Raw genomic sequence first — 13,547 nt, 5'->3', positions numbered from 1 at the left:
TATTTTAATCCTATGTGTTCAAGTCCCACCCCTGCCTTTCCTCATCACTCCCCTCCCCACGGACACTCCTCATCACTCTCCTCCACACTGACACTTTCAGTCTGTACTTAACAACCCATCCATGACTGTTCTTATTCTATTTACCACTGCTTTATGTCACTCATATTTCCACCTAGAATGGTTCTATCTCTAGAGAGCAGGAATTTTTTTACCTTATACTTCCTCTCTATGCCACACAATTCCAAGTCAATGCTGTTAAAAACAAGACACTTGCTACCTGACTGGCATTACTTTCCCTCCACTCCCTAATACAGGTTGGTATTACAGGAAGCTAATTTAAATTAAGTTCAAGGGGCGCCTGGGTGGCTCAGTGGGGTAGGGTTAAAGCCTCTGCCTTCGGCTCAGGTCATGATCCCAGGGTCCTGGGATCAAGCCCCACGTCGGGCTCTCTGCTCAGCAGGGAGCCTGCTTCCCCTTCTCTCTCTGTCTACCTGTGATCTCTGTCAAATAAATAAACAAAATCTTTAAAAAATAAATAAATAAATAGATAGATAGATAGATAGATAGATAAAGTTCAAGACTCCCCTGTTGTAATCTGTAAGCCCTAGAAATAATCTTTTTAGGCCAGAGAATAACACTGTTCTCCCTTTCACGGGTAAGAGATACTACTGACCAAATATTTATGCACATTCTAATGGGATGTTATGAACAGCGGCAATCAACACAGATCTTTAAAAGGCACAGCTTCACCTTTATAAGAATGTGTAGAACTGCTCTTGGAACATTCAGAACAGCTGCTGCTCTAGTTCTCTTTCTTAACCAATACAAGAAAATGAGTTTATCAGAGAAGCCACAAGAATACTGAGACTATCAAATAAAAGATTTAAGCAAAACTGGCATGGAAAAGAATACGTTAGTCAGAGTATCCTCCGCATACTTCCTTACCCCTAAGCTAAAAAGTACCCCAGGAAACTAACATCAAACAGACCAAACAACTCGCACTTAATACACAGTTCCTAAAGCACACCAAATTCTCTAATCAATAAGATCTGCATAATAAAAGCTATAAATTATGACCTCCTCAGGCTAATTTCAATAGTTTTCATTTTATTATCCCAACATATAGTCTATTAATGAGGAGGATTAATAAAAAAATACAAAAAGGTAGTAACAGCAATATTAATATTAGAAAATATGTGGGCAATATATACTGTGTCCAGGTTTTCCTAAACACCTTATATAGTGTTAGCTCATTATAATCTTCACTCTGCCCACTGAATCACTTATCTTCCTGTTAGAAATTAACCCCTTAAATTTGTGTAAAGTACCCTGCAACAGTACTTTAAGAACATAGAGCTGACCCTTGAACAACACAGGTTTGAGACGTGTGGGTCCACTTATGCATGGATTTTCCAATACAAACTGTATAAATGTCTTTCTTACGATTTTAATAACATTCTTTCTCTAGCTTACCCTTAAGAATACAGGATAGAATACATATACAGAATATGTGTTAATCGACCATTTACACTGTCAGTAAGGCTTCTGGTCAACAGCAGGATACTGGTGGTTCAGTTTTTTTGGAATCAAAAGTTTCTATACACAGGTTTCCAACTGCACAGAAGTCAGCGTCCCAAACCCCACAATGATGTACAGGGTCAACTGTATATTCTTTGCCCTAGCAAATTCACGCTGAACTCTATCCAACAGAAATAAAAATATTAACAAGTAAACCCAAGTATAAAAGACTACTGTTCAGTTAACAACCTGTAATTACAAAAGTTAGAAATAACCTGTTGGGGGTGGGGAGGAGTTAACAGCCATAATAAAGAATATTACACATTTAAGAAGGTAGGTTCGTATTTACTGACTCTGAAAGAAGTCTAAAATATATGTAAAGAAAATTTACAAAATACAGTATGTTCCTGTTTGTTTAAACATACCCACCCACCACCATATATAGTTGTAGAAGTCTGGAAAAAGGTACACAAGAATACACAACAAACAGCAAAAATGAGAAGGACAAGAAACTTTAGCACTTTAGTGTTTTTTACTGTTAGAACAACTAAGTCAAGGAAAAAATGTTTTAATTTAGGAAATCTAATTAAGAACCTAATGACAAAGTTCCTGTCGATTATCACTCTATCAATTTTGCATTCTAGATTGTATTTTAGCTCTTAAATGAGTCTAAGGAACTACTTTCATAATTTCTACAATTAGACATATGAAGGAAAATGGTGTAAGCAATCCAAACTTTAGTCAATAAATCAACTTTCCTTTTCTTTGAATCCAAAAAAACTCAAAACCTACTGCTGTACATAGCTCTATACAGCATGTAAAAATATTTACTTCACAGGAATACTTTTCTTGCACAAGTTAGGTATCAGATGTTAATGTTCCAGGGGCACCTGGGTGGCTCAGTGGGTTAAAGCCTCTGCCTTCAGCTCAGGACATGATCCCAGAGTCCTGGGATCAAGCCCCACATCCGGCTCTCTGCTCAGCGGGAAGCCTGCCTCCCCCTCTCTCTGCCTGCCTCTCTGCCAACTTGTGAACTCTGTCAAATAAATGGGTAAAATCTTTTTAAAAAATTAAAAATTAAATAAATAAATAAAAGATGTTACTCTTCCAGTTAACCAGAAAGTACATACTTTAAGCTTCTGCTCTCTCAAAGGTAGCTAATAACAGACATGTTCATCCCTTCAAATTCCTAATATACTGGGGTATTTTGTTTTTTAAAGATTTTATTTATTTATTTGACAGAGATCACAAGTAGGCAGAGAAGCAGGCAGAAAGAGGAGGAAGCAGGCTCCCTGCTGAGCAGAGAGCCCAACGCGAGGCTCTGGGCTCCATCCCAGGACTCTGGGATCATGACCTGAGCCAAAGGCAGAGGCTTTAACCCATTGAGCCACCCAGGTGCCCCTCCTAATATACTGTTTTATTAGGAACTAAGTCCATGAAAATAGTAATATAAACAATTCACACACAGAAATTATTTCGTAAGTAATTCATTTCTTTTTGGAAAGTAGGGCCCAATCCTTCAGTAATGTTTGGCACTCCATTAACACTTTCATTCCAAAGCTTTAAGGTTGTACCCCTTCTACTATAATAATCCCACTAAATATAAAAATGGGATTCTCATCTGATTCCAAAGCCTATGATCAAATTCATCAACATGGATGCTCCTACTCCAAAGTTTATCTCAGAACCGCCCACACTTCCCTCCCATGCTACTACACTAGTAGAGAACATTAACTCCCACATAGACTAAATACTGCCATAAGCTAAGCAACACCCTACTTCTCTTTCCCTTCTCAGATAAACCCATTCTCCACACACACAAAAAAGCCAATTATATTTTTAAAATTTAAACTGGATCAACTCTGATTGCACCTAAATAGAAATCCTTACCATAATTTATAAAGTCCTGCCTAATTCCTCTCCAATCCGCCTCATACCTTTCTTGCAAGTGGCTCAAGAGTAGTTATGATATTCTGTCAGTCAAGCGTGAATGCCTCAGGTCTTCCTCACTTGCTGTTCCTTCTGCCTTAATCAGCTCTTCCTTAGACCCACACAACACCTCCACGTAAATTTCTACTCATCCTCTACGGCACTTCTTTAAGACCACTTTTCATCTCCATCATACATCCAATTTAAATTAGTCCCCCAGTCATCATATTCTGTACTTTCCCATCTGGACCTTTACCAGTTAGTAATTACATGTTTGTTTATCATCTGGCTTCTTCTCCAGAACCCATGTACATGATGGCAGGACCTTGTTTATTTGTTCAGAGTACCTCCAGTGCTTAGCACAATGGCTAGCATTCTGGAGGCACTCAGTAGTTGCTAAAATAAAGAAAGCCGGGGTGCCTGGGGGGCTCATCGGGTTAAGCCTCTGCCTTTGGTTCAGGTCATGATCTCAGGGTCCTAGGATCGAGCCCCATGTCGGGCTCTCTGCTCAGCGGGGAGCCCGCTTCCCCCCTCTCTGCCTGCCTCTCTGCCTACTTGTGATTTCTCTGTCAAAATAAGTAAGATCTTTAAAAATAAAATAAAATAAAATAAAGAATGCCTGTTATTTGTGAAAAGTAAGGGTCTCTTCCTGACAAGAGTCAACTGGATTCTCAAAAGCTAAATCCAAATACTGTTACAGGCACAATTTGAAATAAGGTACTTCCATCATAGCCGACCCTTCAGAAACAGAATCTCATTTCCACTATGACACTAAAGCAAACCCACATCATAGTCTCTGTGTACCTGAAACCAAAATCCACTATTCTGAGACCACCACAAAAATCAACCTTTCCGGGGCGCCTGGATGGCTCAGTGGGTTAAAGCCTCTGCCTTCAGCTCAGGTCATGATCTCAGGGTCCTGGGATCGAGCCCCACATCAGGCTCTCTGCTCAGCAGGGAGTCTGCTTCCTCCTCTCTCTCTGCCTGCCTTTCTGCCTACTTGTGATCTCTATCTGTCAAATAAATAAATTAAAAAAAAAAATCAACCTTTCCATTCCTATCTCCTACTCAGAGACTCCAAGAATGAAATTTAAGCTAATCAAAATCATAGTTCAAGAATTACTTCATGTATGGTATCCCTTGAAGTTCTTGGAAAATATAAAATAAGGGAAAACATAAAAAGAAAATCACTTCAAGTATTTAAATGGCACTTTAAAAAAAAAAGACTGTATTTATTTATTTGACAGACAGAGATCACAAGCAGGCAGAGAGGGAAGCAGAGAGGGGGAAGCAGGCTCCCCATCGAGCAGAGAGCCCAATTCCGGGCTTGATCCCAGAACCTTGGGATCATGACCCAAGCCGAAGGCAGAGGCTTTAACCCACTGAGCCACCCAGGCGCCCCTAAATGGTAGTCTTATCACAACTTCATAATGTATCTAGTCACCCATCACCTAGTCACTGAGGCAAATTTAATTCCAATTTGGAAAGATTAATTTTTTTATTGAATTCACAGTAAAACTGATGTAGCTGCCGTTTGTCTTAAAAAGAAAACTGAACATAACAGAAAATAAAGAAAACACTATTAGTTCTAATATTGAGAATTCCCTTCCCTTTCAAATGTAGGCAGGAAAGGATCAAAAAGTTAAATGCCTTACTCAGTGCATCACCCTTTTTTGATTTCTTGGTGAAGACTATCTTTACAAATGAAGAAAACTTGAATCTGGAGACGAAGACAGTATCAAATGGAAAATTAATGCTTAAAAAAATTAATGCTCAAAAACAACCTTCAATGCTTAAAAAAACTCAGTATACTATACCTTCTCTGTAATTACAAATTAGAATATAAAACCCACTATTAAAAACTATAAATATGGGCGCCTGGGTGGCTCAGTTGGTCAATCAACTGTCTTTGGCTCGGGTCATGATCCTGGAGTCCCCGGATCGAGTCCCCCATAGGGCTCCCAGCTCCACGGGGAGACAGCTTCTCCTTCTGACCTTCTCCCCGCTCCTGCACGCTCTTTCAAATAAATCTTTAAAAAAGGGGGGGGGGGCGCCTGGGTGGCTCAGTGGGTTAAAGCCTCTGCCTTCAGCTCGGGTCATGATCTCAGGGTCCTGAGATCAAGACCCACAATCGGGCTCTCTGCTCAGCAGGGGCCTGCTTCCTCCCCCCCCCCCCGCCCCCGCCTCTCTACCTCCCTCTCTGCCTACTTGTGATCTCTGTCAAATAAATAAATAAAAATCTTAAAAAAAAAAAAAAACCCACTATAAATATGGGGTGCCTGGGTGACTCAGTCGTTAACCATCTACCTTCAGCTCAAGTCATGATCCCAGGGTCCTGGGATCCAGCCCCGCATCGGGCTCCCTGTTCAGCGGGAAGCCTGCTTCTCCCTCTCCCACTCCCCCTGCCTTATTCCCTCTCTCGCTGTCTCTCAAGTAAATAAAATCTGTAAAAAAGTAAAATAAAATAAACTATAAATGTGGGGAAACTGGTATGTAACAGCTAATGAGTACAGGATTTCTTTAGGACTGAGAAAAAGTTTTTAAATTGATTGTGGGACATAGTTGCAGTTTTGTGACTACACTGAAAACAAACTGTACGTTTTAAATGGGTTGACTGTACATTAAGTGAATTCTCTCTCAATAAAACTATAAACTAATTGAGGGGTGCCTGGGTGGCTCAAAGGATTAAAGCCTCTGCCTTCAGCTCAGGTCATGAGCCCAGGGTCCTGGGATGGAGCCCACTGGGCTCTCCGCTCAGGGGAGAGCCTGCTTCCCCCCTCTCTCTACCTGCCTCTCTGCCTACTTGTGATCTCTGTCAAATAAATAAAATTTAAAAAAAAAAAACCACTATACACTAATTGAGAAGGGGACATCAAACCACGTTTTAGTATGGGAGATGAATTTTCAGGGAAGCACCTGGTCCAGGTCTAAATAAGGGGCAGAAATTTTACAAGTGGAAGGAAAATGTTTTGAGTCTCTGAGCAGCAAGTTCACTGGAGGGAGCAATCTAGTTTAGCTACCCAAGTGCGGGAAGGGTGACCAAAGTTATGGGGGGAAAAAATGGGCCTTTGAACAGAAGCCTTTGGAAGGGCCACGTGGCAAATAAGAGAACCCAGAAAATAAGCTTCCTAAAAGATTTTGCTCCAAAAGAAGATAATGGATTGAAAAGTACCTCTACAGTCAAAAAGCATACTCTACCCAAGGAGAGACCTGAGTGAGTCATGATTTTTTAGAGTTGTGTCTATACTGGTCCCTTAACTTACTATAGGTTCTAGAAGTCAAAGTGAGCCCCTGAGTCATTCATTAACAATTGCGGCCAACACCCTGGTTGGAATGTATTAACTGTGAAAGTGGAACGCTGTTAGGTGTGGACGTGCAGAGAATGAAGAGAGAGAATGACACAATATAGCTCAACATACTGAAACGATGTGAAAAACCAACGTGAGCGCAAAAGCATCAGGACGACACTGACTTTATTAAGTATTTTTCTGGTAGCTATGCCTTCCAGGCGGAGCACGAACCTCTCTCTGGTGCTACGGCTCCCTCTCTTCCGGGTGCTGCCCCGCCCCCACTCACGTGGGATTCTGGCCGCTCCATCTTCAGGCCGCCAGCAAAGGCCAGAACCCGTTTAATTCAACTAACTTAATAGGCGCCTACTGTGTGCAAAGGTCCGAACTCTGTCGTAGGCTGAAAAAACGGCAGTACGCCCTGGGCCTGGACTCTGCCCTCTAAAACAAGAACTCGGTACACTATATATCCCAGGCCTGCCTTCCCTCCAGCTCCTACCCATGCCCTCTACTGGTACGAGTACCAGCTCAGAGCCCTCACTCAACCCGCAGGCCACCGGGTAAAAGCCTTGCCGCTGGTGCAGACCCTCACGGGGAGTCGCAGCCACTAGTGACCTGACACCCAGCGGGGGGTTCCTACCCACTGGGCTCTTGCTCCAAACAGAGGTGACTACCCGGCTCGTGTTCCCCAAACCGCGAGGGTCGGAAACCAGAGCAAGCGCTACATCCCCACCCCCACCCGGTGCACGCGGCCGGACTAGCCCACACTCACGGCGTGCAGCGGTCGCTGTACTCATTAGCGATCGTCTCGATGCCGCCGGCGCGGGCCACAGCGACGTAGCAGCTCTGGAAGCCCAAGTCTATGCCCACCACCGACATGGCGCCGGCTACAGTTCGGGCTCGAGCCCAGGTCCGGCCGGCTAAACAGGACACGGACCCCGGCGGAGCTGGCGCGCGGAGGGAGGGCCGCGTGGGCCGGGAAGCCGGGGCTAGCGGAGGACGTGAGGTAGTCCTCGCGGGCGCCTAAGTCCCTGGGAGGGGAGCGGCTGCGGAGAGCGCTGCTCAGGCCGGCTCCGGCTCAGCGGCCGCAGAGAGGGCGCCGGTAGCGGGGGCGGAGAAGATCTCGAAAGATCTCGTCGCGACGAGACTAAAGCAGTAGCGCGAGAACTGAGAAGGAAAGGAATGTTATCGCGAGACCTCGGCTCAGTCGCTTTTCCTTCTGAGGTTCCGCCCCCAATTACGACAAGCGGGTTCGGCGGTTGAAAGATGGTTGGGAGGTCAATTCAGCCTGCGCACGGAGCTCGCCACAGCGACTCCCCACGGCAGCAAAAAACAATGAGGCGTCTCCCCTTACAGAAGAAAGTGGGAAAGCCAGGTTGAGGCAAAATACTGAAGAGGCGCCATTGGCCTACTTCCGCCGTTTCTCTTTATCAAAGAAACTTCCGGTGATAGGAACTCTTGCGCCGCGATTTGTGTTGCGCTCCCAAAATGGCAGCGCAAACTAGTCTTCAAAGTCCAGAGCGCCCTCCCCTCTGGTCCCTACGGGGTAGGTCCGCCGGTAGAGGACAAGGCCGCCCTTGAAATGTGGTCCAGAGGAGGGCCTTAGGTAGGGGCTCTGTCGAAGTCCAAGACAGCGCCCTCTCCAGCGGAGGGCAGGAATCCTCTCTGTCCCACCGCCGAGGTTTTTTTTCACTCAGCTCTGCCTCATCGTTCTCTAAGACGTTTGCGTCCTTAGAGCCTACGGAGGGGCCAACAATACTTAAACCTTGAAATCCCCAGCAAGTTCCAAGCACCTGTCCTGAGGTGAATGCAAGGGATACAGAGGGATGACAGGCTTCCTAGGTCGGCCCAGACCGGCCAATGACAGGATTACTCGAGGCTAAAGAATCTTGAACTTTAGGGCCCCTCACGAGTGTTCCAGGAGCAAACAGGAAGCCTGCTTGCCTTTGGAAAGCAACTCCTATATAATAAGAATTTTTAAAGATTATTTATTTATTTATTTATCAGAGAGAGAAATAATAAGTAGGCAGAGAGGCAGGCGGGGGGGGGGGGGGGGAGCAGGCTCCCCGCCGAGTGGAGAGCCCGATGCGGGGCCGGATCCCAGAACCCTGGGATCACGACCGGAATAGAAGGCAGGGGCCTAATCCACTGAGCCACCCAGGCACCCCTATTTTGTTGACTTTTTTAAAGGTATAGATGTATATGCTTCAATCCCTCAAAACCTGAATCCCACTGGTCACGAGGATAGCTAAAAAACTAAAAGGAATCCCAGTACAAGGTGGCAAGTGTTATGCACAAAATGGGAGTTAAAGATCTCTATCTTAAGGCTAGAACAATTGGATGTTTGTTTGTTTGTTTGTTTGTTTTTAAGATTTTGTTTACTTATTTGACAGACAGAGATCACAAGTAGGCAGAGAGGCAGAGAGAGAGGAGGAAGCAGGTTCCCTGCTGAGCAGAGAGCCGGATGCGGGGCTCAATTCCAGGACCCTGAGACCATGACCTGAGCCGAAGGTAGAGGCTTAACCCACTGAGCCACCCAGGTGCCCCAGAACAATTGGATGTTTAATGAATGAGCCAAGAAGAAAGTGCATTTTCTCAACTCTGCATTACCTGCCCCACAGCGCCCCACCTCGCCCCCCACACACACCTCAGTCTCCTGGAGCAATGCCCAAAGGCCAGATTGTTTGCCTTTACACTTCCAAATTACCACACATTTCTTAATGTTTTGGCTAAACCAGTGGTACTTTGTCTTCAAAACCGAGTAGTCTTCAAAACCAAGTACTGAGTGCTACCTAAGGTAGGAGATTGAGGGAGATGGGTAATAGTGGAGGCAGCAAGAAGAGGCCTTTGGACAAAGAGAACAGGGATGAACAGATACTCTATACCCCTGTTCATAGCATTATTGACAATAGCCAAAAGGTGAAAACAACCCAAATAATCACTGATGCATGAATGAATTTTTAACATGGTATATACATGTGATGGAATATTATTCAGCCTTAAAAAGGAACAAAACTTTTAACACCTGTTACAGCATGGATGAACTTTAAAAATATTATGCCAAGTGAAAGAAGTCAGACAGGAAAGGACAAATTTTGTTTGATTCAATATATGAGGAAACCTTAGAGGACACTTTAGCAACCAATCTGAACTATGGAAACCTGAATAACATAGGAGAGCCTGCAGTGATCCCCAATCCTCTGGCTGATACAAACATGCCCATTAGGTGACCCACCTCAAAATAGCCATAAGCCCAAGCTGAATGATGGGTTACTTAGATCCAGACACAGTTACCAAAAAAGGAAAATTGCATGTGTTCCCATACTCTCTCACCTTCCCTTTTTAACTACAGCCCCCCACCACTGCAGACTGACTCTGTTTTGCTGTCCTGCCCACCACTTCATTGTGGTGTTTTTCAGTACATTTCTACCTCCCTTGTTCTGCCTTGGGTGAATTCTTTCACCACCAGCCTCCACCTGATAGGTCTGCCCCACGTTTGGTGGCCCCCATCCAATTGGCAGAGGCACAGAAATCAGAATAGGCAAATTCATAGAGAAAATAAAATAGTGGCTACCAAGGGCTTGAGAGAAGGGAAATGAAGAATTACTGTTTTTTGTTTGTTTTTAAGATCTTATTTATTTATTTGACAGAGAGAGAGAGATCACAAGTAGGCAGATAGGCAGGCAGAGGGAGAAAGGGAATCAGGCTCCCTGCTGAGCAGAGAGCCCAATGCAGGGGATGCAGGGCTCAGTCCCAGGACCCTGGGATGGTGACCTAAGCCAAAGGCAGAGGCTTAACCCATTGGGCCACCCACGTGCCCCTGTTTAATGGGCACAAAGTTTCAGTTTAGGATGATGAAAAAGTTCTGGAGATAGTACTAGTGATCACACAACAGTACAAATGTACTTACTGCCACTGATTTGTATACTTCAAGATGGTTAAAATAATAAATTTTGTTCTGTGTATTTTACCACAATAAAAAGGTTAAAAAAAAATTGACCTTGACCTCTTTCTACCTTATATTTGTCTCCTACCTAGGATGATATCCATGAATGCCAAGAACAGTATGGGCCTTCATGATGACAGAGAGTCCTATGTCTGTCGGCTCTGCATTACAAACACTGGGCAAACAGAGGCTAGGCTGCTACAGGCTGAAGTGAGTTTACCTAAAATGTCACGAGGTCGGGATGCCTGGGTGGCTCAGTGGGTTAAGGCCTCTGCCTTCGGCTCGGGTCATGATCCCAGGGTCCTAGGATCAAGCCCCACATCTGGCTCTCTGCTCAGCGGGGAGCCTGCTTCCCCTTCTCTCTCTCTCTCTGCCTGCCTCTCTGCCTGCTTGTGATCTCTATCAAATAAGTAAAATCTTAAAAAAAAAAAAACCTTGAATTAAAAAAAAAAAAATGTCACTAGGTCTGGGAGCACCTGGGTGGCTCAGTTGGTTAAGAGTCTGACTTCAGCTCAGGTCACGATCTCGGGGTCATAGGATAGAGCCCCATGTCAGCCTCTCTGCTCAGCAGCAAGTCTGCCTGTCTCTCTTTCTCTGCCCCTCGCCTGACTTGTTCTCTCTCTCTCTTTTTCTCTCTCAAATAGATTAATAAATAATCTTTAAAAATAAAATATCACTAGGTCCGGGTTATGAACTCTGTCTCTGCCTTCCTTCTAGAATGTGGGAGGCCTCCCCAGCCTTAACTGAACTGGCAAAAAAGTACAACCATATCTTTTTTGTGTTCCACGATCATACCTACCTACCTTATCTGCCTTGGCTCCGCTTTAAGTATAAAATACCATTGGCCCTATCAATCTTTTTAATGATTTATCCTTCTCAAAATAAAACATAACATCAGTCATGGAGAGTACTCATCCTGCTATAAATAGTTTCCTGGATCATCAAACTTATAGCTCAAGAGGCTATTCTGGGATATTTAAGTAAATGAAGTCAGAAAAAGCTATTTAAGAATTCTGAAAAACCGGGCGCCTGGGTGGCTCAGTGGGTTAAAGCCTCTGCCTTCGGCTCGGGTCATGGTCCCAGGGTCCTGGGATCGAGGCCCACATCGGGCTCTCTGCTCTGCAGGGAGCCTGCTTCCTCCTCTCTCTCTGCCTGCCTCTCTGCCTACTGGAGATCTCTCTCTCTGTCAAATAAATAAATAATAATAAAAAATCTTTAAAAATAATTCAAAGAATTCTGAAAAACCTTGGTGCGCCTGGGTGGCACAGTGGGTTAAAGCCTCTGCCTTCAGCTCAGGTCATGATTCCAGGGTCCTGGGATCGAGCCCCGCATCGGGCTCTCTGCTCAGCAGGGAGCCTGCTTCCTCCTCTCTCTCTGCCTGCCTCTCTGCCTACTTGTGATCTCTGTCTGTCAAATAAATAAATAAATAAGAATTGTGAAGAACCTAAAGTGACAAGATTCCAAGAATCACAAGTGTGAAGCAATGAAGTTGCCAGAACATTTTATGTTGAAGGCATCGTGGTTGCAGAACAACTTCCTTTCATTCAGCAGAGCATCTTGAGAATTTCAGAAGGAGGAAGTTGTTGCATGCCTTTCTCTGGTACAGTGATTAAATTTAGTTCTAAGCAACCAGGAAGGTGTTTGTTTTAAATATGCAGTGTTAACAGACTGCCCTACATGAGACAAAAGATTTTCAGTTGGGAATTCGTAATCTTCCCTGCCAAGTGTCCGGTGGAACTAGGTCCTACACTCTGGAGCAGCTTCTGCAATTCTTTGCTTCAAGAGGAAGGTACAAACTCTCATAATGGTGGTTTTGGGCCTTTGTGATATCACACTGAGTGGACTAAGTGCCCTTAACCCAGCCAGTACTCCCTTCTTAAACTCTAAAATTCTAGCAATTCAATAATAATTGTAATTACCTCATCTCTAGATTCTACAGCATGTGCCAGACCTTGTACTGGGTGATTTGGATATCATAATTCAATTAATCTTCATAACAAACCCAGGCAGGTAGATATTATTTTCCAATTTGATAGATGAGAAGACAGACCTGGTGAGGTTAAGGAACTGCTTCAAGGTTACACAGCTTTTAAAACTCCTGACTTCGACATTGGTCTCCTATAACTATGCCCCTATTTTCTTTAAGTTCATGTTCTTAGTGAAAGAGTCACTACACTGAATATGGAAACACAAAAGAGTAACAGGAGTAAAAAAAAAAGAAGAAGAAGAAGAAGAAGAGGAGGAGGAGGAGAAATAACTCAACCAGTCATTCATTGTTGACATTTTGGAATACATTTCTCCCTTTCACTATTTTTGTTACATAGGATGTTTGAATTGGGTTGCGCTTTTTTGACATTAGGTTAAATCAACCCTTCCCAAACTGTGTTCCATGGGACAATGTTCCATGAGATAATAATAGATTAATATTGCCATTTTACAGACACTGATAAGTCCTATAGAAAATCTTGTTTAATCATAAATAAAAGTATAAACATAAGAAATACTGTTTAGGGGGCGCCTGGGTGGCTCAGTGGGTTAAAGCCTCTGCCTTCGGCTCGGGTCATGGTCCCAGGGTCCTGGGATCGAGCCCCACATCGGGCTCTCTGCTCAGCGGGGAGCCTGCTTCCTCCTCTCTCTCTGCCTGCCTCTCTGCCTGCTTGTGATCTCTGTCTGTCAAATAAATAAATAAAATCTTTAAAAAAAAAAAAAGAAAGAAATACTGTTTAAGGAATAGGAGAGCACAATTAAGTCTCCTTTTCTCCTCAAGTATTTTTCTAATCCTAATACTCTTTTGATATAAAAACTATCATTATAATTCACTTGTAAGTCCAAACTAGCTGAAATGTTAGGGTTGTTCCTCATTCTAT

General features: G+C 43.9%; 1 protein-coding gene across 1 annotated transcript in view; it reads right to left on the bottom strand.

Moving 5' to 3' along the window:
• The window catches only part of HSPA4 (heat shock protein family A (Hsp70) member 4), a 50,037-nt gene extending 42,187 nt beyond the window's left edge, over positions 1-7,850 (bottom strand). Inside the window, exon 1 of the mRNA XM_032837758.1 lies at positions 7,507-7,850. Coding sequence (XP_032693649.1) covers positions 7,507-7,613 — 107 coding nt within the window. The 5' untranslated portion in view covers positions 7,614-7,850. The remainder of the gene's footprint in view (positions 1-7,506) is intronic.
• Positions 7,851-13,547: the final 5,697 nt, after the last annotated feature.

The sequence above is a fragment of the Lontra canadensis genome, unplaced genomic scaffold, assembly GCF_010015895.1.
Source record: "Lontra canadensis isolate GAN:19392208 unplaced genomic scaffold, GSC_riverotter_1.0 scaffold99, whole genome shotgun sequence".
Lineage (NCBI taxonomy): Eukaryota > Metazoa > Chordata > Mammalia > Carnivora > Mustelidae > Lontra > Lontra canadensis.
This window is presented reverse-complemented; position numbering and strand designations above follow the sequence as displayed.